Genomic DNA, 26951 nt, shown 5'->3' with positions numbered 1-26951 from the left:
TCACCTCTCCAAGATACCCTGAAGGACCTACCTGAGAGGTACGACTTGAACCACTAGAGTGCGGTTCCCGAGATGCCCTTCGACATGAGTGTTGACAGGAGGATCTGGTGGTTAACTGTGTCAAAAGCAGCAGACAGATCCAGCAAGATGAGTACTGATGATTTTGAAGTCACTCGTGCCAGTCTCAGGGCTTCAGTGACTGAGAGCAAGGCAGTCTCGGTTGAGTGGCCACTCTTGAAACCAGACTGGTGGTCATCAAGGAGGTTGTTCTGTGTGAGATAAGTAGACAGTTGGTTGAATACAACTCTCTCTCAAGTGTCTTAGCAATGAAGGGAAGAAGGGATACTGGTCTGTAGTTTTCCAAAAGTGCTGGATTCAGAGTGGGTTTTTTAAGCAGTGGGGAAATCCTAGCCTGCTTAAAAGCTGTGGGAAATGTTCCAGTGTGAAGGGAAGAATTGATAATGTGAGTGAGTGCAGGTAGAATTGAGGAGGAGATGGCCTGAAGAAGATGAGTGGGGATAGGGTCTAGCGGACAGGTAGTAGGGTGATTGGAAAGGATGAGTTTTGAAACGTCTGCCTTTGAAAGCATGGAGAAGGAGGAGAGAGTTTGTGTGTTTTCCGTTAAGATGTTATTGTCAGTGTGTGGTGTGGAGAACTGGCCGCTGATGGTTGTTATTTTATGTGTGAAGTATGAAGTATGTATACTTTATTTTTTGTCATCATGTTTAATATTTACAGTCGCAGATTGTCATTTGTTATATTGTAAGACTGATTGCTGATTGTTGTTATGCTTTTTTGTATTTTGTCATTTTGTTAAAATTGCAGATTATGTTATAATATATTGTCAGATAGATAGATAGATATATTATGACCTTCCAAGTGGAGGGGGTGGTGGCAGGGATAGATAGATAGATAGATAGATAGATAGATAGATAGATAGATAGATAGATAGATAATGACCTTCCAAGTGGAGGGGATGGTGGTGGGGATAGATAGATAGATAGATAGATAGATAGATAGATAGATAGATAGATAGATAGATAGATAGATAATGACCTTCCAAGTGGAGGGGGTGGTGGTGGGGATAGATAGATAGATAGATAGATAGATAGATAGATAGATTATGACCTTCCAAGTGGAGGGGGTGGTGGCAGGGATAGATAGATAGATAGATAGATAGATAGATTATGACCTTCCAAGTAGAGGGGGTGTGGCAGGGATAGATAGATAGATAGATAGATAGATAGATAGATAGATAATGACCTTCCAAGTGGAGGGGGTGGTGGTGGGGATAGATAGATAGATAGATAGATAGATAGATAGATAGATAGATAGATAGATTATGACCTTCCAAGTGGAGGGGGTGGTGGCAGGGATAGATAGATAGATAGATAGATAGATAGATAGATAGATAGATAGATAGATAGATAGATAGATAGATTATGACCTTCCAAGTAGAGGGGGTGTGGCAGGGATAGATAGATAGATAGATAGATAGATAGATAGATAGATAGATAGATAGATAATGACCTTCCAAGTGGAGGGGTGGTGGTGGGGATAGATAGATAGATAGATAGATAGATAGATAGATAGATAGATAGATAATGACCTTCCAAGTGGAGGGGGTGGTGGTGGGGATAGATAGATAGATAGATAGATAGATAGATAGATAGATAGATAGATAATGACCTTCCAAGTGGAGGGGGTGGTGGTGGGATAGATAGATAGATAGATAGATAGATAGATAGATAGATTATGACCTTCCAAGTGGAGGGGGTGGTGCAGGATAGATAGATAGATAGATAGATAGATAGATAGATAGATAGATAGATAGATAGATAGATAGATTATGACCTTCCAAGTGGAGGGGGTGGTGGTGGGGATAGATAGATAGATAGATAGATAGATAGATAGATAGATAGATAGATTATGACCTTCCAAGTGGAGGGGGTGGTGGCAGGGATAGATAGATAGATAGATAGATAGATAGATAGATTATGACCTTCCAAGTGGAGGGGGTGGTGGCAGGGATAGATAGATAGATAGATAGATAGATAGATAGATAGATAGATAGATAGATAGATAGATAGATAATGACCTTCCAAGTGGAGGGGGTGGTGGTGGGGATAGATAGATAGATAGATAGATAGATAGATAGATAGATAGATAGATAGATAGATAGATAGATAGATAGATAGATAATGACCTTCCAAGTGGAGGGGGTGGTGGTGGGGATAGATAGATAGATAGATAGATAGATAGATAGATAGATAGATAGATAGATAATGACCTTCCAAGTGGAGGGGGTGGTGGTGGGGATAGATAGATAGATAGATAGATTATGACCTTCCAAGTGGAGGGGGTGGTGGTGGGGATAGATAGATAGATAGATAGATAGATAGATAGATAGATAGATAGATAGATAGATAGATAGATTATGACCTTCCAAGTGGAGGGGGTGGTGGTTGGGATAGATAGATAGATAGATAGATAGATAGATAGATAGATAGATAGATTGATTATGACCTTCCAAGTGGAGGGGTGGTGGCAGGGATAGATAGATAGATAGATAGATAGATAGATAGATAGATAGATAGATAGATAGATAGATTATGACCTTCCAAGTGGAGGGGGTGGTGGCAGGGATAGATAGATAGATAGATAGATAGATAGATAGATAGATAGATAGATAGATAGATAGATAGATAGATAGATAATGACCTTCCAAGTGGAGGGGGTGGTGGTGGGGATAGATAGATAGATAGATAGATAGATAGATAGATAGATAGATAGATAGATAGATAGATAGATAGATTATGACCTTCCAAGTGGAGGGGTGGTGGTGGTGGGGATAGATAGATAGATAGATAGATAGATAGATAGATAGATAGATAGATAGATAGATAATGACCTTCCAAGTGTGGGGGTGGTGGTGGGGATAGATAGATAGATAGATAGATAGATAGATAGATAGATAGATAGATAGATAGATAATGACCTTCCAAGTGGAGGGGGTGGTGGTGGGGATAGATAGATAGATAGATAGATAGATAGATAGATAGATAGATAGATAGATAGATAGATAGATAGATAGATAGATAGATAGATAGATAATGACCTTCCAAGTGGAGGGGGTGGTGGTGGTGGGGATAGATAGATAGATAGATAGATAGATAGATAGATAGATAGATAGATAGATAGATAGATTATGACCTTCCAAGTGGAGGGGGTGGTGGCATAGATAGATAGATAGATAGATAGATAGATAGATAGATAGATAGATAGATAGATAGATAGATAGATAGATAGATAGATAGATAGTGTGCTTATTTTTGTTATACTTTATTTTTTGTCATCATGGTTAATATTTACAGTTGTGCAGTTTGAACACAGCAGCGACTGAATGCTGGCCAAGATTTTACTTTGAAAATCGTGCAGTCTGAACTCGGCTTAACTGGTTCGATGACGCATTAGTGATACTTAAAGCTAAATGGCTTGATGGTGTGGAAAAGGGCAAATTTAATTCATCTAGAGTTTATAATTGTAATGAGTCCACTGAAAGCGTGCTTGAAGAACCCATGTGTAGCCTATATTTAAATCCCAAACATGAACAAAATGAACACAGACTTGGCTTGGCATGACAAATATGGCATGAACAAAAACTCAACAAAAGCAGTGGTTACACAGACAATACTTAACCAAGAACAAGGCAAACATGCACAAGGACTAATGACAAAAGAAGGGACACCTGTGCACAATCAACCCAATGATCCAATGACAACATAGCACATGGCAAGGGGAGCACATAGCAGTTAGTGATGGGCATTCCGGCTCTTTTTTGTGAGCCGGCTCGTTTGACTCAGCTCACTGAAAAGAGCCGGCTCTTTAAATAATAAATGTTTTAACTATGACTTGGACTATGATAGGTGTGAAAACAATTTGTGAAATTGTGAGACATTGCGAGTATGATTTCATTTAATCATTTAATTAGAACTGTTTTCACACCTATCATAGTCAAAATCATAGTTTATTATTTAAAGAGCCGGCTAGTGTGTGCGCCTAGGCTTATATAATTATATATTTTTGTGTTGTTCTTTGAATTATTAGTCTATTGTTTTAAATAAAATTAAAATCATTCATTACATAATGATTGAATTTCTATAGGCTTTATTTTTAAAAACAGAGCCGGCTCCCGACGTTCACGTAAAAGAGCCGGCTCTTAGAGCCGGCTCGTTCGCGAACGACCCATCACTAATAGCAGTATCACATGAATAGAACATGACAAACAAGGGAAGCACATGGCAAACAGGAACATGAAACATGACAATGACTATTTACAAAATAAGAGACATAAGAAACTATAAACATGAAACTAAACCCAACACCATTTGTGACAATAATAAGATGATGTTCGATTTATCCTCCCTCATGCTTTGTTGCACGCGTTTTGGACAAAAGCAATGACTATATGATTCATTAGACCAGTGTTTCCTAACCTTTTTTCAGTCACGGCACCCTTTGAAAATTTTCACAAATTTGTGGTACCCTACACTATTATACACGATACTACTTAGTGGGCCTTTTGTTATGAAGAAAAAACAATCAAACAACAACTCCATTTTCATTTCAGTGCGTGTTTCACTGGATTTGCCAGGCTATTTAAAATAATGTACCTAAAAGTTGTTATTAGTGTGAGATTAGTGTGGTATAGGCTATGACAGTTATTTGAAAACAATGTTTTCAGAAGTTTTCTGAAAACATTTTGTGCTACTTCATACAAAATAAAAATCTGTTTTGCAGTGTTGAACTATTAAATAAGAAATATGTCTAGAATTTGGAAAAACTTATCCCACATAGCAAATAATCCCTCCAAAACTCCAATTCATCATCCCGTGGGACATAGAGGTCGATAGAGGCCTATTCAAAACAAAGGCGTAGCTTGATGATGCCAAGTTTGAGCACGGAATCTTGGGACATGTGGTCTTTACCTCACAGCCGGTGGATGCGAATATTCATGGATGAGATTATTAACGTTACTGTAGTATGAAGCAAAGCAGGACCGAGTGTTGTGGGAGTTGAACGAGGCCGCTGGAGCGATTGCACAACACACGCCTCACAAGCAGCTGAACTTTTATTATGTCACAGTCGCCGGCGCCGCTTCTGCTTTTCCGGTCATGAGTATGAGGTAACACAGCTCTGTTTATCATATTAGATACATTTGAGTGTGTTGAAAATGATGTTATAACGTTACTCTGTGCATTCACTCGGCGGCTGCTGTGAGACACTTGTTGCACACTGCAGTAAGATAGATCGATTTTAGAATATCATATTAAATACTGGATGGCTTGTGTTGATAAATGGCATGCAATTAATTTTAAAACGTATTGTATGATGGAGAAAATTCTGTATTACTGTTACTAAACATAAAGCTGCATCTGATTATGCTATGTTAGCTACTTCACAAAATAGTGTTTTTCTCTGAGGCATGGTAAAGCATGGTACTCGCAAAAAATCAAGAAAATTTGATTTAAACAATAAGACTAAACGTGTTGAGCTATACAACAATAATTAGTTTTCTGTCTATAAATGTATCAAAACAGTTGTTCCCTTGTAGTGTTGTCAAAAGTACCGGTACTTCGGTACCAAGTCGGTACTGAAATTTTGAAAATGTGACGATACCAGCATTTCTGTAGTACCGAGAATCCGGGTATATTCGGTACCCACTGATAAGGCTGTTGGCAGTATTTACTTGAATATGACACGAGTGAAGCACAAAGCTTTGTTTACAGAAGAAATAATAGGTTAGCAATTAAATGTGACATCGCAGCCATGGAAACATTTGGTTAATGCCGAATAAGAGAGGTGCGTGAGTCCATACATTTAAGCTTCGTATTCTGTTTTCCGAATCGCGATCTGGTCACCTGATTAGCAGAGAATTTAACAATATTCCATTAGTTATTCCACTGAACATGGAATCTGTTTCTTTTCCCAAATCTTCACTCACGCAGGGGATTATAACGTTTCTTTCGTTCGCATTTAGGCCTATTATAGGCTATTCGCATTCTTTACTGTGGTAAAGTAGAAAAAAAACACCGTAGGACAGAAACCTTTTTGCTTGCACGTCAGTTTCTATTTAACAGAGTTTGTGCTTGTTATTAGACTTTATAAGGCGCGTCAAGTTTATTTGTATATATCGCGTTTCATACGCTGGTGATTTTTACTTTCGTTTTCTCTGGCAGCGCTAAATCAAACATAGCCTGAATGTCTTGCCCCTGCAGAGGATAAAACTCGCTCTTCAGACCTTTTACAACAAGTGTCAGTTGTTTGCAACATCAGGAGATAACGAAGATATTATTAAAGAGAAATGGTCTCATTCCTGCTCGTGTCCCACATCCCTCTCAAAGCGCAAAGCGGCTATATCAAAGTAATAACGGGACTTTGGCTATAGGCTATATGACGCGTCTTTGTGTGGAAATAAAAAACGAATGCTTTTTAAAATAATATTTAACTTTCTTATTATTTAGGTTACCATTATTTACCGATATTTATTTCATAGTTTTACAGGCTGTAGTGTGTTGTTTTTCTGACGGAATAGCTAAAATAAACACGCACGTCTGTTACCCCTGTTGAAAAAACGAGCATATGCTGGTAAAGTAGGTTTTGAAGCTGGTATGCTGGTTTGAGCTGGTTTATGCTGGTCCAGGACCAGCTTAGGACTAGTATGGACCAGCAGCACCTACCTTACCAGCATATGCTGGTTTTTTCAACAGTACACAATGGATGTTTGAGCATTTAATTATTTATTTATTTTTTTTATATTTCAAAATTTATTTCATTGAGGTAGCCTATATATACACACACAAACACACACACTCCAAATCATATTTAATGTTTTTAAATTAAGCTATATAAAATAGTAAAATAGTTCCAATAGATTTTACTGTGGTACCGAAATTGGTACCGAGAACCGTAAAATTTTCATGGTATCGGTACCGACTACTGGAATTTTGGTACCGTGACAACACTATTCCCTTGTCTATTAAAACATGTAATATATTAAAGCGTCTTTGGTGTTTCCATGGTTTCTACAAAATAAAACGGAAACTGAGGATAACGCAGGTATGATGCAATTGGCAGGCGACTCCTCACACGTCCCGGAGCTTTGGTTAAAATAGCAATTTTCTCAAGATTTACAAATAGTTGGAAACATTTGGGATACTGTAAGTATTCAAGTGAACAAAATATATAACACTGGCCTAGTGGTTTTTGGATATTTTACTACAAAATTCTTACATATTGCACCTTTAACTGATCCTGTTCATGTCCTCTTAGGCTATGGTGGTTGTCAGTCCTGTTAGTATTTGGGCCTTAGGATGAAAAACATTTATTGAAATCTCAACAGCAGCCTTTTAAAATAAAACGACAAAAATGGAAAATAAAAGAAAGAAAAAAAAATCAGAGAACGAATGTACGACCATTACTATGAGGGCAGACCATAGATGCGTGGCTCTGGGACTGGAAACAACAATAGAGTGCCCCGGGGAAATTCTTACTTTTATGTGATTATAAAATAGAAAAAATTCCCTTAATTTTATCTAAATTCCATAAACAAATGCTCTTTTAGCATGGTCGTTAATTTACAAACATAATTTCTCCCCACATAGGTGCTTCATCTGGAATAATCGTCTTATTAAATTCAAGAATAAATCCTTATTTTATAAGACTTGGTTCAATAATAACATAATTTTAGTGTCCCAACTAATAAATGATAGTGGATCATTGCTGAATTATTCTGAATTCCTTAACACTTTTGGCATTCCAATCATCCCAAGAGAGTTTGCAATTGTTTTGGATGCCATCCCATCTGGTATTTTAACTCTCTTAAAAGGGGCTGGAAAACCAGCTTGCCTACCAGATCTGGACCCTAAGTTGACCTCAGTTGGTAAAGTATGTTTTGCATCAACAATGAGGAATAATAATCGTAATATTCGCTCTTTATTCCAGAGAGATGTCACAAGCATACCTAATGTTGTTTCCTATTGGTCTAACTTTGTTGACAACCTTGAATTGGGGGAATATTTGGAACCTTCCTTACAAATACCTCCTCACGAAATAAAGTAAGAGAAGTCTCTTTCAAAATCATACATAGGTATTATCCTGCTAAGCATTATCTCCTTAGGTTTAAGTCTGACATATGTGTTAACTGTTCCTTTTGTGGAATATGTCCAGAAACAATGGTACATCTGTTCTGGCAATGTCCCTATGCCATCACTTTCTGGAAAGATCTATCCCGATACATTACTGTTAAACTTGTTGCTGATTTTTCTTTGTTTTGGAAAAATGTACTGTTTGGTTTCCATGATAACAAGAATAAAAAACACCAAGAAATATACCTAATTAATTTATTGATAATTTTAGGGAAATATCACATTCACAAAGCCAAATTTAGCAATTCTAAACCTTCTTTTATAGCTTTTGGTAAGGAGACGGAACAGTACATAAATTCCATTTATGATTCAAAAAATAAGAAGGCTGCTAAAACCATTCAGTTATGCTCTATCTTTAATGTATTTATTTGAAATTCCCCCTGGCTCTGCTCTTGTCTTATCTGATATTTCTGTATTAATGACTCTATTTGTTGTGTTCTTATTCTTTGTATCGTACAGATTTAATAAAGAGAAAAAAAAAAAAAAAAAGAGTGCCCCGGGGATGATGCATTTTTGTAGGCAAAACCCAGAAGCGAGTTAGCATTTTAGGACTTCCGGTTCCAACGCCATAAAGTCTATGGGTTTTTGAATGGGTTTTTGCTAAATCGCCTGAAATAAGGTCTGTGGTTAACAAAACCTCTAAATACTTTCACGTTTTGATCTATGACATAAAACACACCAGTTATAACCCACTTGTTGATTTTTTTAAACTTTTACTGTGTCTTAAAATCGGCGGTTGCTAACAAGTTGCTAAAAGGGACTACTTCCTTTGGCGGGGACTTTAGACGTCATTAGAGCCCGACCGATATATCGGCCGGCCGATATTATCGGCCGATATGAGCTAATTGCATTTAAATCGGCATCTGCGTTTATAACGGCCGATGAAACATGAGAAACAGAGTCTCATGCTTCACTCATGTTATGAGTGTTGCATAGTTTGCCCACCAGAGGGAGCTCTGCAACTCCCCAGTTGACAACAGCGCCAGAAATCCACTACAGAAGAAAGTATTGTTGTACTCTTTTGACGGTGAGTCTGTCGTTCGTCATGTGAAATGATTGTAGATTTAGTTCATACACTGTATATAAAAACAGTGTGGTAGTTCTAGCTAACGGTCCTATCATTATCACTTATAAATATTCTGTAACATCACTTACAGCCGCTAATGCATTGCTATATTAGATTACCCACAAAGCTAATACCATGTTTATCAGTGGAAGAGCGCGAACGTTAATAAGAGGTCAAACTATAACGTTAGCGTTTAACTTATTCTAAATATATCTGCAGTGTTTCCCATTTAACTTATTTTAATTTTATTTTCAATTCATTGACATGGTTTTGTGGAATATTGAATTTGTTTGGTATAGCTCTTTTACTTTAACTTTAGTATTATAATTTATTTACAGTACACACACAGACTGTTAAAACCAGCTTCAACTGGAAGTAAGTAAAACTGTTAAATGTTTAAAACCAGACTGTTTTTTGATCATTAAAAAATATATACTTTTGATGTGCAATTGTTTAGTCATTGAGACTGTAATCTAAGGCTTTTTTTTAACATAATCCCTTCTGGAAAATGGTATACAGCCCACATACATAGAACAGGCAGATATTTTGCTATTGAATGTTGTGTAAGTGTAGTTTATAGGAAATGGGTCTAATATCCAGTTTTATTTTCAAAATCAAAATATCGGCTTATAAATCGGCTCTTTTTGAGTTAATATCGGCATCGGGCATCGGCCCCCAAAAATCCATATCGGTCGGGCTCTAGACGTCATCATTAAAAACGGGACATTTGGACAGCATTTCTCATGAAAAAGTGGAAAAGTATTCATAACAGCACATATCATAATCAGCGAGCATGTTTTTAAATAAAGTTGTTTTTTAAATACAGTTTGAGGAAGCTTGGTGGTGATGACGTTGATCCGCGACCATGGTGTGCTGTAGTCCGTTTATAGCCTACTGTTAGCCTTTTATATCTGACGACTTTATTTAGGCTTCAAAATCTATAAATGTTGTATTAACTTGTAAAGATTATCTTGATAGACAAAAAGTGTAAGTGTCATAACCCTTTGTTAAACACAGAGATTATTTTCTGCGATTTTCCAAAAGTCTATGGGAAAAATGCATAGGCTTTCAACCGAGGGAACCCGTGCGCCGCTAACTTCCGGGTTGGCCTACAAAAACGCATCATCCCTGGGGCACTCTATGAACAATGGTTAGGAGGTCAATTTATTATGTAACAAACTTTGTCCACAAAGGCAGTTGACAAACCTTTTGCACTGACTTGCATTCACATAGAACGGTCTCTTGTCTCGTGCAGGGTTCCTCTGGGGGAGGGTCTCTGGAAGAGGGAGTGTCACAACATCCGGGCTTTTGTGACGCGCATGACAGTCGTTGTAAAACTCAAGACGACAGTAAATACCAAAGAGAAGCAGACGGTCAGTCAACAAATACACGTATCTGTCAGATAGAGCAGAGGGGGTATTCATGATTTAATAGTACGCAGAGGTCGATACATGTACAAATATGATGTCGCACCCTCATTAAGTGGTAAGTGAATGTAATTCGTTCTTATTCGGTGTATGATAGCACTATGCTATCGCCTCAGCTTTAGGCCTCAAGTACCTGTTGTACCGATTCATAAATGATTTGTCAGCACTAATATGTTCATTATACGGTAGGAGTAATGTTTAACGTTTTTAACGGCATTATGTGTCAATACGTCTGCACTCTTGTAAACGCATGACATACTGTGAGTGGCTAACTGAGTTAGCAGTGTGTGAATCTATTGGACACTGCTGCGACTGTTTCAAAACCTATAGAGATGCCTACCTAGACAGCACATTTGGTCAACATTTGGTTTTCTGGGCACTGATGCGGTCTAGGTAGGCAGTACTTAGATTACAGACGCATACTAGCACCGAACTGTGTGATAATCACAATCATTGGCGTCTTATTTAAATGTTTGTGGTCTAGTGAGCGTTACACATGCATATCTAGACCTACCACAAAAATAAATGCTGCCGTATGATCTTGAACTATCATCATCACTGAAAGCATATAGTAAAAACTAAAGTAATATATTTACTATTAAAATTCGCTCTAAATTAGGCGTAATTTTCTTGTTTTAATGTTTGAGGATCACCATGTAGCTGTTACAAGCATTAATTATGCAATTAAAATTACATTGTTTATAATGCATGTTTACTGATGTGCCGACATCTCTCTAGTGCGCAGGTGAAACAAACACTGAAATCTGGACAGCTCCACTCTTCCACCTGGAAGTCTCTTCACCACCTTGGCAGTTAACATATGTTTTTACATGAAGAGGGGCGAGAAACCCGAGGGATACAGACAAATGCGACCCAAGACGTTCCCTGCGAGCAACTACAGTGGCAATAGTCAACAAATGCTGCAGGAGATCCGGGAGAGCCTGCGGAACCTCACCCGGCCCTCAGATGCTCCCAAGGCCGATGTGAGCGCCGGGAAGGGACCGCCGGACGATCCCAGACAACAAGGGCGCAGCACCAACCCCAGGAACCCCCACCACCACAGAGCCCTGCAGGAGATCCGCAAATCACTCATGCCTTTTGCTAATGGAACTACCTCCACTGGACACACTACAGACATCAACAAACACATGTTGCAAGTGCTGCAGGATGCTGGCTTTGATGAGGTAATGTACCTTGTTGAATTTGATCGTAGCTGAACTTACTGAGATGAGAAGTTTGTACTGTATACTCTTCCCCCAAAATGTGTCATATCAATCATTTGTGCGTGGAATGTTCTCTCCTGTCACTTTATAATTTTGCTTATTTGAGGAATGAAAGACATGGTATGTTGTCAGACCAGCTCTGATTGAAGAAGCGAGCGCAACGTGTCATATTCAAATCCTCACTAACAATGTGGGTGTGATGTACATGTTTTGTTTTTTTCCAATAAGATGAATTGCTCTACATTTCTCCTGAAATAGATGGATATGCATATGCAAGATTGACAAAACAGATTCTTACTCTAGATTATACAGGCAGACAGAAAACGCTTTAGTATACTTTAATAAAGGATAATTTACTGTCAGAAACCCAGGCAGAGTGATCAGCACTCAAATGACTGCATGTTATGCCAATTATTACATAGTTGCACTTACTAAATAACTAAAAATACAAAGACATGAAATAGTGATTTGAGCATAAATTAGGTTATTATGTGACAAGTGTGTGCAGTGATATGAGTGGTGTGAAACACAGCTATGTAGGAATTCAGTTGCCTGGGACAGCCGTCAGATGTACGGTTTGCATTATGCACAAATATCTGACCGCAGAATGCCATTGACCAATCGGAGAGCCATGAAATAATAAAACAATATCGCACAAATGCAAATGAATTGTTTGGGAGCTAACGGTTATCTATTTTAGCAGCTCTGTACTGTGAGCTTGGAGATACCAGTGCAATTTGTCTCCCCTTTTGACATTTTATGAGTGCTGCATTGATTCTCATTAGTAGTAATAAAATAATATTTAATTTGAATATTAGATAAAAGTTGGCTCAGGTTGTTTGTGTGTGTATGGACAGCAACAATGAATATGAATATCATGTCTTAAGATGCATTGCAATTGCCAGTTCTTTATAAATGTATATGGTATGTCTGGATGTCACACAATCATCATCATCATCATCTGTGTGTTTGTACAGGAGATGGTGGTTCATGCTCTGAAGCAGACAAACAGTCGTAGTGTGGAGGCAGCCATAGAGTACATCAGTAGGATGAATTTCCAGGAGCCTGTGAGGGAGCAGATAACAGTCGCTGCTGCACGCCCTGTGAACACGGGAATAAAACAAGCAGGTAGGTAACACCACTAACAGCCACTTCCATAAATGAGTCCAAATCTTTTAAGGGGTAATGGAACAACAGTTTAAAAAAAGTGATATTTCACTATTATCAGATATTTCACTAGGATCTGCATTTTAATGGCTTTAAATATAAGATTTTTGTTATAAGAGACAATAAAATCAACTTTGTGCATCAAAACCACTCCTTTTGTGTCAGCTGAATGTCACGTTTTTGACAAGCCACACATGTCAGTCTCTGAGTAACATCATTTATTTAAGCCACAAAATAAACTTCATTCCGTGAAATAAGTATAGTGAACTACACAAAAAGCATTTTGAACATCTCCAGCATGTTTTAGAATTATAGTTCACCCCTCATGCACGTTATGACATCCGTCAAAAACTTAAGCTTGCTGTCATTTGGAATATTAGAACTATAAACATAGACGTAATACAATCATGGGCATCAATCACTTCACTGAATACTTGCCGGCTAAGAAATAAATAATTATTACCTTACAATCCATCTGTTTCCACATTATTTGAATATCACAACATCAATTTCTGTAAAAAAATAAAAAAATAAAAATAAATAAATAAAATGCACAATACAACGAGATAACTCATTTCCTGGAAAATCCACACTATTGGATGTTTTGACTGTCATTGTTTTCTGAGAAGAGGGAGAAAATCGTGGCCCGAGCAGCTTCAACATGCTGTCTGTCAGAGACGATAACGTAGATAACATATGTGAGTATAAATTTGCTCTTTACTCACTGAAATTGAATCGGAATAATCAAGGAACTGAGTGAAATACTTCACACTGCACGCTAAAGAGAATAAATGCCAATCCAATTAAAAAAACTGCCGTCGCTTAACGTGTGTTTTACATTATATTTTGACAGGTATTTTCTATGTACAATCTACACATTCTGATTCTGATGTTCCTAATATGAATATTTTCAATAATTTTCTGTTCTTGACTGATCTTTTTCCTTAATTTTGGCAATAGATGAACTGTTAAATGAGTGATTTTTATATGACTATCAAAATTAGTCTATTTTGAGAGACTAATTTGACTCTCATATGCTGATGTAAGATTCAGGAACTTGAAATTACATTGAACTCTTATAAAATGTAGTTTGATAACTATCTTTTCAATTGTTTAAAAGATTAAGGCAATTATCAAAGTTTGATCAATTTTCCAATAAAAGATGATACATTTTTACATGATTTGTTACATTTAATTACCCATTAGTAGATTTTGATTCCGTTTTCATTAATTTTTTATGCCAATGTAACGTTTAATTATTATTTGCTGGAATTGTTTAGGGTCGCGGTAAGAAATGATGGGGGTCAAACTATAATCGTTTTTTTTTTTTTAGTCTGGTGCACCTGACCTTAAACGAGCCTAATTACACAGAAGTGACCTTAACACTGATTAGTCATTTAGACAACCCAGAGTTTTTTGTTTGTTTGTTTGTTTGCATGTCTCTTAGGTAGAAATACTTTTGGCAGTCGTTGCAACATGACTGGTTTTGCTTCAGGTTCATTCATCACACTGGTAATGGTTGAGTATGAGTACAGTGCATTGTAGGGTGAAGAGCTCTTGCCAACTTCAGTAGGTTATCCAGGTATTCCAATACTAAACATTTCTATACTAAATTATATTCTGAACATGGCTGTTTATTAGCTATAATAGAGTTCCAGGACTAGAACTGAGCACGTGTGAACTCAGAACTAACGTTATAGTATGATGTATAACAATTTGGTGAAACATAGAAATGTGCATGAAGGTGAAAGTGACAAGTCATTAATTAATTTTCATTAATTGATTTTAATCGATCTTCATTTTCATGAACCAGTATTGATTCTTAAATCCCAAGATCAATCTTAAAGCCTCCACTGTTTAAGCAGCAGCATGGGGCGCATGTGAACCAGTCATGTCTTCCACTTTACTACTAGTTACAGCGCGTAATAAACATGAATGAGTATCAGAAGGTATGCTGAAAGAAACCATGCAACTTAAAGAAATGTATATCATGCGATCTACCACGGGTAGATAACCACTTAGTGTATATATACTATTACGCATTAATGATGTGTCTTATTTAATGTATAATGTATAATTGATAATAATCATAAATGTTTCTTGAGCATCAAATCATCATATTAGATTGATTTCTGAAGGATCATGTGACACTGAAGACTGGAGTAATGATGCTGAAAATTCAGCTTTGATCACAGGAATAAATTACACTTTACTGTATATTGACATAGAAAACAGCTGTTTTAAATTGGAATAATATTTCACAATATTACTATTTTTGTTTATATTTTTAATCAAATAAATGCAGGCTTGGTGAGCAGAAGATACTTCTTTTAAAACATTAAAAAATCTTACTGACCCCAAACTTTTGAATGGTAGTGTATATAAATACAGGCTTGTGTGGAATTAAAATTTTTTTGAGTGTTGATCATTTTATCTAAATAGAAATAGCAATTGAATTCAATAGTCTAGACTCTGTTGTTAAATTTAACCTTTAATATTATAGGAATGTACCAACTGACGGGGTTTTGACAGGGTTTACAGCTTTCGTTGAGATTTTTTTCCATTGACATGTATTGTACCTGATATATACCCAAATTAGAGTTGTCAAAAGTACCGACTTCAGTACTGAAATTTAAAAATGTGACTCTTTGAGCGCTTTTGAGTGGATTCGTAAACACCTCTAATTAGCCATTGTGTTCACGCGCTCATCGGATATGTCTGTGATTGGCTTCAATGATCAATGCTGTAAAAAGTCATCAATGAAGCACTTCACCAAGCGCTTAGACAGATACACACTGGAGTGTTTGAAAGCAGGCTTCTATCGTGGACCAGTCCGCTGATAGATGCCTGCTTTCAAACGCTTTCAAATTCAAACACATCCATGTGCTTTCAATCACTGCCGTGCATTGATCGTTGTAGCCAATCACAGACATATCCGATGAGCGCGTCAACACAATGGCCAATCAGAGGTGTTTACAAAACTGTTCAACAGCGCTCAAAGCGTCACATTTTTAAAATTTCAGTACCGATAGGTACCAAAGTCAGTACTTTTGACAACTCTAACCCAATTTAATTTAATATTGAATGGGATCAAAAGCGTATAAATTGAAATTGTCATTCATTTTCATTGTGAATTGTTGATTTGAGGTAAAACAAAAAAGTTGCAAAGATCAACTTCATGCAAATGTGCAGTGAGTGACACAATGCAACTGTTGATGGGTGTGCATATAGTGCAGCACACATGATTCATCAGTGTAAAGGCACCTTAATATGCCTAGGTTTAGATTTCTCTTGGACCCTTAAATGTAAATAAACAGGCTTGTTAACGAAATTTCTGCACAAGCTCCTGTTAATATTGTTGATGTATGGATTTTTTCCTTTTAGGTCCTTCCCAAATTCAACAGACAGTGTTGCGGCGCCAAAGCTGGAAGGGTTCAAAGGAATCACTGGCCCCACAGCGACACAGTGCTCTAATGACTGATGGCATGATTTACCGTCCTAGTAGCCCTGGACCTCAAAGTGACCTCTCACGGCCTGCAACCTTTCCTCAAAATCTTGCTGCTGCAGCCAGCGGCCAACGAGTAAACCCACGGCAGGTGCGTAGCGTCACTCCTCCTCCATCCTCATGGGACTCCAATCCTTCAACCAAGCGATATTCTGGGAACTTGGATTACCTGGTGCCCCGGATCTCTCCTGTGCCTCAGGGGCCCCGACCCGATAGCTATATAAACCCTCCTTCCCAGACGCAACGAGGGCTCAGTCCAGTGCCTGTGGGTCGGCAACCCATCATCATGCAAAACCCCGGGAGCAACAAGTTCACCTTTCCCCCATCCTGGCCCCAGAATGGAGCCATACAAGGTGAGTACATGGGCATTAATAGCAGTGGCCGGCAGCCGCCGCCACCTCCATATCCCATGCACCAGTCTAACAGACAGAGTCCCACGGCCCAGCAAATGCAATCCAGCACTCTTGCCGCACCCTCAAATGGAACCAACCTTCCCCCAAGCATGCTGGTGCCCAACCGCAATAGCCACAACCTTGATATGTACAACCTTGGAGTGCTTCCTCAGGTCAGATCGTCTGTGCAGCAGCCTCAGACTTCGCCCGGCCACAGCACCAATCAGGACGTTCCTTCATCGTGGCCCCATAGTGTGCCGGGCCGCTCCAACTCCTTCACCAATGCCCAGCCAAGTGGGCGTCAGTGCACTTCTGTGCCCAGTTCTCAACCTTCTGCCACTACCGTCACCACCATTACACAGGCCCCCATTCTGCAGCCGGTAAAGAGTATGCGGGTGCAAAAGCCAGAGCTGCACACCGCCGTTGCCCCTACGCACCCACCTTGGCTGCAGCAGCCACCCCCTCCGCCCACTGCATATCAAGAGCCGCCTGCTCTCACAGCAGCCGCAGAAGTCCCAAGCTACCAGGGCCCACCCCCTCCTTATCCTAAACACCTACTACAACAGCCACCTCCACCAGGGTATGATCCCAGCCCCACACCAAAACTCAGCAACAAGGAGGAGGACGGACCGGATAATGACAATGACACGGACAGCACCTGCTCCAGCGAGCGTGCCGAGGCCTCAGAGGAACGTGAGAAGAAACAGATCACAACATCTCCCGTGCCGGTGCGGCGTCACAAACGCGACGAGGAGCGCAAAGGGGAAAGCAGAGTTCCCATGTACTCGCCACAGGCTTTCAAGTTCTTCATGGAGCAGCATGTGGAGAACATCCTGAAGAATCACCAGCAGAGGATCCGAAGGAAGAAGCAGTTGGAGAGCGAGATGCAAAGGGTTAGCATGCATTTCTTCACTGCCACATCCTCTCACAATGTTCTTTGCTCCTCTGCTCCACTGTTTACCTCCTATTGACTTTTCCCATCTTTCTCCCGTCATAATTTCCTGCTCTTTTATTCTCTTTCTCTTGTCTGTCTGTCTGTCTTCCATATCTTTCAGTTTGTGGATCTCCTCTGTAAGTCGCCTTCTCTCTTTTCTTTGTCTGATCAACTGGTTTTCATAGTTTAAAGGTTTCTTCTGGAGTAGTCGTCACTCAGGTGTGGTAAAGTAAGGCCCTGTCAGTTGGACAGCATGTGTATGAGTCTTTTCCTCAAATGTTTTCATGAGCTCTGTTCTAAAGCTCTACTGAGCTGCCTACTTGGACATCGTCGTCTCCTAGCGTCTTAGCCTTAATGTTAGAAAGGCAGTAATGGACATATCATTGGTTAAAATGCTAGATGTCTGTTGCAGAATGCAATCCTAGAATGCAATATGATGGCCTCTGTGAGTTAATTAAAATTAAATTAAAAAATTAATTAAAAATATATTTTCTTTTTGCCTAATGCACACAAAAACAACATTCAGACACCTTAAAAGTTTAAAAGCCTTACAGCAGTGGCAATAAAAGAGTACCTATATGTATTTTTATGCCAATCAGAATATTTTCACTAATCCCAAACACTATTTAAAATTAAGTAAGTCAAGACTTTTGTGAGTGCTGTTTGTATGACACAGAGTTTCTGCCTATGAAGAGCATTTCAGATTGGTCACTTAGGAGGTTCTGTGATGGCTAGGAAAGCTAACTATTAGGCAGTTCACTAGGTTTCGGAACGGAGCTATGATCTTAAGGGTTTCCTGCAGTTCTGATTTAAGCTCACATATATGCCCACATGGAATCCATCCAGTGTTTTCAAATAGTCTGTGCTGATTGTGGGGTGCAGGGTAGAGTGGGTGACAGATTGGGTAGAATGATAGACAGAGATCTAAATCTGCAGAATTTTGTGGGTGCATGTTTAATAAAAACCCACCATGCATTTAATTATTGCTGCTTGGCTGCTGGTTATGTTTTCATTGCACTATTATAACGTGTTCCAGTGTAGGGTTATGATAACATTTCAGTAAAATACCAATTTTTTAAAACAGCAAAAAGTGTTTTTAATTATTTTATTTACATGTTCAACAAGGTGGATTTTATGGCGTCAGATTTTTTTTGTGCTTTTTTTCTCTTTTTTTTTAATCAATGTTAATATTTCAGGTCCAAATTTATATGAATGTATAATGGAAAGTGTTTTTCTGTAGGGGTGCACCAAAATTTCACCTGTTGAAAATCTGGGCCCAAAATATGAATGGAAATCTGATTGGATAACAGAAAATAAGGTTCTTGGAGGAAAGAACTTGCAATTATAGTTGATGAGATGCATACACATGTGATATGATAAAAAAGAAAAAAAGCATGTAGGGAAATCCAGATGGATTGCAGTTGAAATTCAAGCAGCATTGCATATTCAGTTTACATTTGCATTTCCTAGTTGTGCAAGAACACGCACAACTTGGAAATGCACTAAAAAATGACTAAAATTAAATGACAAAGTAGTAGTAATTAATAATTTTGATCACTGTAGGAAACCCTGTGCATTGCATGCTTTGCTGTTTTTCAGTGCTGGATGCTGCCTGCCAATGTTGTGATTGTGAATATTACATGATTGAATGGTGTATGTTGTCTGAAATGACTTCAAAAGTTTAGTTAATCTGTGTCTTTGTGTTGTGTGAGCAAGTTTGCCTGTTTTTATGTACAAGTAGCTATTTTGTTACTGCTGTTATAACAACATGTGTTGTGTGTTCAGGTGGGACTTTCAGGCGATGCACAGGAACAGATGCGCATGATGCTGTCCCAGAAAGAATCCAACTACATCCGCCTCAAGCGCGCCAAAATGGACAAATCCATGTTTGATAAGATCAAGACTCTGGGAATCGGGGCGTTTGGAGAAGTGTGTCTGGCTCGGAAAGTGGACACGGGAGCGTTGTATGCCATGAAGACCCTCCGTAAAAAAGACGTCCTGTTAAGAAACCAGGTAGCTCATGTGAAAGCTGAGCGGGATATTCTCGCTGAAGCAGATAATGAGTGGGTCGTCCGGTTGTATTACTCGTTCCAAGATAAAGATAACTTATATTTTGTCATGGACTACATCCCTGGCGGGGACATGATGAGTCTTTTGATCAGAATGGGCATTTTCCAAGAGGACTTGGCTCAGTTTTACATCGCAGAACTCACCTGTGCCGTGGAAAGTGTCCACAAAATGGGTTTTATCCATCGAGACATCAAACCTGACAACATCCTAATTGATCGTGATGGACACATCAAACTGACAGACTTTGGCCTGTGCACTGGCTTCCGATGGACTCACGACTCCAAATACTACCAAAGCGGTGAGCCCAACTACTCAAAGACCAAGACATGATTTTGTGCCATTAAACCAATAGTTACTTAGCCATTGTTTTAGGCTACTGTTGTAGGTAATGTAGCCTTTCTAAAATCTAATCTAAAAAAAAGGCAGTCATTTAATGCATTATGCATATAATGTGTTTATTACATTAACGTTGATGTAATGACCATTTCAAATATATTACATTAGCAAATAATGAAAGATCCATGTCCCACTAAAAAAAAAAGCCTCCTCAAAAGTGGATTTTTTTTTTTTTTTTTTTTTTTTTTTTTTTAGTGGGAAGTAGTTGTCTACACTGCAAAATCACATCGCAGTGTGATTGTCACGCGCATTTCGTCAGTAAAGCCGGTTCCCTGATTACCGCTAAATCGCCATCACCTGCTTTCAAATGGAGCGCCATTTAATAGACAGAACCGTAGTTCATTGACAAGCTACGCAATATCGCGTTCATTTTCGAAGGCGATTCATCTACGATAATGAACACGATATTGCGTAGCTTGTCAGTGATCTACGGTTCTGTCTATTAAATGGCGCTCCATTTGAAAGCAGGTGATGGCGATTTAGCGGTAATCAGGGAACCGGCTTTACTGACGAAATGCACGTGACAATCGCATGCGATATATCGTCCAGCCCTACTTTGTTAATATTTATGGACCCTGGCTATTTTGTTCAATGAGACATATGAATAATAATAATGTTGAACTTTATCTATTTGCGTATTGTCAGGTGATCATGTGCGTCAGGACAGTATGGACTTCAGTAAGGAGTGGGAAGATCCTGCCAGCTGTCGCTGTGGGGACCGACTGAAGCCACTGGAGCGCAGAGCCGCTCGACAGCATCAGCGCTGCTTGGCTCACTCACTGGTGGGCACTCCCAATTACATCGCACCCGAGGTCCTACTGCGCACAGGTATGTACCGCACAACATGTCAGCGTGTACTAGGGCTAGGTAAAAAAAATATTAATTTCTAGATTTTAATCGATTCTCATTTTAAAGAACCAATATTGAGTCTTAAATCTCAAGAATCAATCTTTAAGTCTATGCTTTGTAGCGTATCCCCAAACAGTACACATTTTATATGTCTCTCATCCGACACAACCATTTCAGGTCTTGAAGTCTCTATTAATGAGCTGATGAGTTGAATCAGGTGTGTTTGATTAGAGAGACATATAAAATGTGCAGAGTTGGGGGTGTTTCAGGACCAGGGTTGGGAACCACTGGACTGAGCTACTTCATGCAGTCTATGAGTAGACTCTCTCTGCGTGTGTTTTTTTTTTTTTTTTTTTTTTGGTTTTGGCAAAGTGTGGGACATAATCGATAATGTCAGATCGCACATCGTTAAATCAACAATTACGATATTATCATAGACAATATTTATTGCACACCCCTAGTGCTTGATAAAGAAATGCATGTTTCATGTCCAACGAGTTGGAATAGTTCACACATAAACGAAAAAATGTCCTCACCAAACATTTATGACTTTCTTTCTTTAGTGTAACTCAGGAGATGATTGAGTCGTCATTCACATTCATTCCATCTTTTTTCCCCCCATACACTGGACCTAAATGAGTATTTCAAGATTTCAGGGTTATTCAAAAGTCCTCATCATACTCTCGGCTGTATAAATACTGTTGATTTGCATAAATACAGTATATTTCATTTGGTGAAGACGTGATGGAATATGTGTACCTAAGTGCTTAAACACACTCACTTGTTTTGGACCGCTCACAATTCATCTTGAATGTACCATTTTTAAAAAAATTTTTTTAATGTACTCCATGTGTTGCAGTATTTTGTACTCTCATTTATGGGGAAGTGAAGCAATTGGATTATTTAAAATTCCTTTAATCAGATTATTTAATTGCACACATTTCACTTTTCACATACATTTAAAACAGGAATTTTGTTTTTTTGTGGAAGGCTTGCAGTGTAGACTGTTTTGTTGATTTATAATGGTGCTGCACATATTATTGCTATGAGCGATCAATTTCTGATCTAGTTTTTTGGCCCTATTTTAAAGGTGCCATCGAACGTTTTTTAACAAGATGTAATATAAGTCTAAGGTGTCCCCTGAATGTGTCTGTGAAGTTTCAACTCAAAATACCCCATAGATTTTTTTTAATAAATTTTTTTAACTGCCTATTTTGGGGCATAATTAGAAATGCACCGATTCTGGCTGCGGCCCCTTTAATTCCTCACGCTCCCCGCCCCCGGAGCTCGCAACTGCCTTAAAGAGCATAAACAAAGTTCAGACTGCACGATTTTAGCCCCGATTTTGGCTCGCCGACAGGTTTTAAGAAATCACCGACAAATGCCCAAAATCACAGGCAAATCGGTGCTCGTTCACGCGAGTGACAATCACGCAGTGTGAATGAGCAAAGATGCGATCTGAGAGAATCGCCGACAAGTCGCCGACGCCCGTGAGATATTTGGCATGCTAAATATCTGGACCTGTCAGCAATTCAAAATCATGCTGTGTGAAAAGTGTTCTGACTGAAAACTACATCGGCGATGACCGACAGCCAATGAGAGAGCGCACAAATGAGTCACGTTGCTTGTTTACAGTTTAGACCAGGGGTGTTCCTGGACATCTAACTTCCTGCAAAGTTCAGCTCCAACCCTGATCAAACACAACCGAAGCAGCTAATTAAGATCTTCAGGAGCACTTGATAATTACAGATAGGGTTGCAAAGGGGTGGAAAGTTTCCGGTAAATTTCCGGAAACTTTCCACGGAAACTTAAGCTGGGGAATTTTGGAAATATTCCAATTTGGAAACTTTACAGGAATTTATGGGAATTTACGGGAATTTATGGGAATTTATGGGAATTTATTGGAAATTTATTTAAATTTATTATATTTATATAAAAAGTATCATGTAAAAACAAATAAAAAAATGTTTAATTTTGTTTGGTCATAACATGAAATAACAGTTATTTATTTTTCGCATTCAATTAATTCTAATTTAGTAAATATGTAAAATAAATATATTTTTATTGCAGCAATTGTTATGTGTTATTTATTTCAGTGTCACATGATTCTTCAGAAATCATTCTAATATTCTGATCTGATACTCAGTTTTTAACATTGTTGGAAACAGTTGTGCTGCTGAATATTTTTTGGAACCTGTAATACTATTTTCAGGATTCACTGATTAACAAAAAGTTAAGAAGACAGAATTTATTCAAAATCTTTTCTAACAATATCACTTTAATATCACTTTTTGTTTATCAATCTGACACATCCTTGAATAAAAGTAATCAACTGACCCCCCAAATTTTGAATGGTAGTGTATATTGTAACAAAAGATTTCTATTAAAAAATTCTGTTCTTTAAATTTTTATAATCCTGAAAAGGTATCACAGGTTATAAAAAATATTAAGCAGCACAACTGTTTCAAACATTGATAACTGAAGGATCATGTGACACTGAAGACTGGAGTAATGATGCTGAAATCAGCTTTATCACAGGAATAAATTATATTTTTATGTATATCAAAATAGAAAACCATTATTTTAAATTGTATTGATGTTTCACAATATTACTGTTTTTTTCTGTATTTCTGATCAAATGTGCATGTTATGGACTGGGGGAATGCACAGAGCATGCAGGGGGCGTGGCCTCAATAGCCCTGCAATAAGTCATGTGACTGTGATTGAGGAATGTGCAGGGTAAAAATTGAACTAAAATTGCATTAAATATGGTTGTTTAACCAAAACTATGCAGCAAGATGTTCTTTTCAACTACATTTAAGTACCCTGTTATAGGCTAACCTGTAATTTTGCAAATTTTCTGTTTATTCCCATTAATTCCCGTTAATTCCCATATATTCCCGTTAATTCCCATTTATTCCCGTTAATTCCCATGGAAAGTTTCCAGCTTTGAAAATTCCCGGAATTTTGCAACCCTAATTACAGACAGATGTGTTGGATCAGGGTTGGATCTGACCTCTGTAGGTTGGTAGATCTGTTGTGTTGTAAAGCACAACAGAACTTTTTAAATTGATGAAAGTGATTTGATTGTTTTGCCTCATTTTTTTTTTTTTTAAATCCTAGGTTACACCCAGCTCTGTGATTGGTGGAGTGTGGGTGTTATCCTCTATGAGATGTTAGTCGGTCAACCTCCTTTTCTGGCAACAACTCCTCTTGAGACCCAGATGAAGGTGAGAATATATGCTGGTTTATGATTTTATAATGCACATTAACTAGAAGATTTCACATTTGACACATTGGGCGAATAAATCAACAGATTCTGTCAGTCAGGTGCAATGTTACTTTTGATTGCAAAAAGAAAAAAAAGAAAAAATTAAGTCGGAACCAGATGCCCCTAGATGTGGATTCATTAAAACGGTGTTCCAGCTGTGCTAAAATACGCTGGTTAATTTCTGATCATGATTGGTGACGTACACTAATCTGTTTTTTTATGCATTTATCAGGGTATGTTTGCTTATGTACACATAGTTTATTTATATAATTAGCAGGTCATTGAGAATGTTGCTGAGTGTTTGTGTCCGTCTCAGGTGATAAACTGGCAGACGACCCTACACATCCCGCTGCAGGCCAAGCTGAGTCCGGAGGCTACTGACCTGATCCTGAAGCTCTGCCGTGGCCCGGATGACCGGCTTGGGAAAAATGGAGCTGATGAGATTAAAGCCCAGCCGTTCTTCAAAAGCATCGACTTCTCCACAGATCTGCGGCAACAACACCATGCACCTTACATCCCCAAAATTACACACTGCACTGACACCTCCAACTTTGACCCTGTTGACCCTGACAAACTCTGGAGCGACGATGCTGACAGCAACCACAACGACACACTCAACCGCTGGTTCAAGAACGGCAAGCACCCGGAGCACGCCTTCTACGAGTTCACCTTCCGCCGCTTCTTTGACGATAACGGCCACCCGTACAGCTGTCCCAAGCCCATCGAGTGCGAGGATTATGACGTGGAAGAGGACGAGTCGGTCGACCCTTCGAAGGGGTTGGGGCCGGAGCAGGGCCGGGACCTGGTTTATGTTTAGCGTGAATGCGTGTGTGGGTGAATCTCACAAAACTAGTCAAGATTTCCCAGAAATCAAAAGAAACTATCAAGAAATTATATTTTGCATGAACATAAATACATACAGGACCATTCATATCAGCATTGTGATGTTCTTGACATTGTCATGAAAATATTTAAAACCTCAATTTCTCATTACTGTAATGCAAACAAATATGTATTATTTAAATTTGACATCATGTAATTAGTAATTACATATCATGGTAGTATTTTTTTCACTGCCTTTTATATGCTGATTTAAAAAGAAAAAGAATGACTTTGCATTATAGTAATTTTTGTATGTAATTAAAAATTATTAGAGTAATGAAAACTTTAAATTCGTTTGGACACGTAACTGGAATTAGGGGGGGTATTCTCATGAAAATGCCAACAGTTTTAATAGGTCTTAAAATTGGCTTGATTTTCTTTATGCAGGATATAATTTCTTATTTTTTTGATTTGTGGGGGCATATTTTCATGAGACAGACCCGTGTAGGATGTGTGTGTGTGGTGTTTTTATATGTTTGTGTGTGTGATCTCTCTTCCATCTAGCTACGGTGGTGACTGGTTGAGTCTGCCTTGACACTTTGTGCTGTATTTATTATTTTTTTTTGTTCAGGATGCACTTGTCTGGTGCCTTTTAAACAACCGAGAATCTAATGATGCAGTGGAGCTCTGTATTTTTACTCCTCTTTAATTTATTTAAAGACTTTTTTTTTAATGGTAGTTGAAATGAGTCGAGTGTTTTCTTCCTCAGATGATGTCTTTATTTATGATTGTGTGGATTTGTTTCTCATTTTGAGTGGCACAGGGAACTAGACTGCACAGGGACTATGACTTTATGCCTTCTTTCACCAAAACTATGAGGGAGATCATCCTGTTCTCTGGTAAATTTAGCTGACCGTTCATTATACAAGTTCCCAAGAAAAAAAAACATTGTAAATTGTTGCTCTGTGTATTTTTTTATTTATACACACAAAATTTGTATATATAAGTTATGCGGTGTACTTTTTCCCCTCTTCTTAGTCCCAAAGGATATGATGTCAAAACATGTTTTACGGTACATATGACTCCAGATCCTGAGCAAAACACATTTAAAAACACACTACTCTGGTTTCTCTCCTTGTTATGAAGAGATAATGCTATGTCACTACCAAAGGCTTCGGTTTTTCTGCGAGAACGGTCGCATAACATAATTTTATTATTTTCTTTTTTCCTGAAATCTATCCTGTGCATCTCTGAATGTAATAAGGAACTCCTTTTCTTTGATTAAACTTGGTGGTCTAATTTCCAGGAAAAGCATCTGTAGCTACTTTGTAAATTTGTCTTGAATGGGAGAAAGGATGGGGTGGTGATAAGTAAAAGCTCTTAACGCACAAACCACATACTTTAGTGTCCATGTCTAGTGCATATCATTATTTTTAATATTTATTTAACATGCAGTTACAGTTGCCTGCTCAAGTTGGAGTGAAGGTTAATGAGATAATTAAACTAAGCAGGCTGTCAAACATCCAAAAATGATAAATGTATCATTTAGTAAGTCATAAGTCAAATGGTTAAAGTAGCTGTGAATTTGACAAGAGATTGGATTAATAAAGAGCATCATCTGT

The 26951-nt window shown here is 38.3% G+C and overlaps 1 protein-coding gene across 3 annotated transcripts in view; it reads left to right on the top strand.

The window, feature by feature from the left end:
• Positions 1-26643, top strand: part of lats1 (large tumor suppressor kinase 1) — a 32112-nt gene extending 5469 nt beyond the window's left edge. Inside the window, exons 2-9 of one of the 3 annotated variants that reach the window (XM_048206229.1) lie at positions 10529-10758; positions 11439-11884; positions 12901-13051; positions 16475-17880; positions 19707-20289; positions 21033-21215; positions 24360-24466; positions 24824-26643. In XM_048206229.1, coding sequence (XP_048062186.1) covers positions 11531-11884; positions 12901-13051; positions 16475-17880; positions 19707-20289; positions 21033-21215; positions 24360-24466; positions 24824-25324 — 3285 coding nt within the window. In that variant the 5' untranslated portion in view covers positions 10529-10758; positions 11439-11530 and the 3' untranslated portion in view covers positions 25325-26643. The remainder of the gene's footprint in view (positions 1-10528; positions 10759-11438; positions 11885-12900; positions 13052-16474; positions 17881-19706; positions 20290-21032; positions 21216-24359; positions 24467-24823) is intronic. The other 2 variants (XM_048206230.1, XM_048206231.1) reach the window with 2 other exon arrangements.
• Positions 26644-26951: the final 308 nt, after the last annotated feature.

This window comes from Megalobrama amblycephala, linkage group LG11 (assembly GCF_018812025.1).
Source record: "Megalobrama amblycephala isolate DHTTF-2021 linkage group LG11, ASM1881202v1, whole genome shotgun sequence".
Lineage (NCBI taxonomy): Eukaryota > Metazoa > Chordata > Actinopteri > Cypriniformes > Xenocyprididae > Megalobrama > Megalobrama amblycephala.
This window is presented reverse-complemented; position numbering and strand designations above follow the sequence as displayed.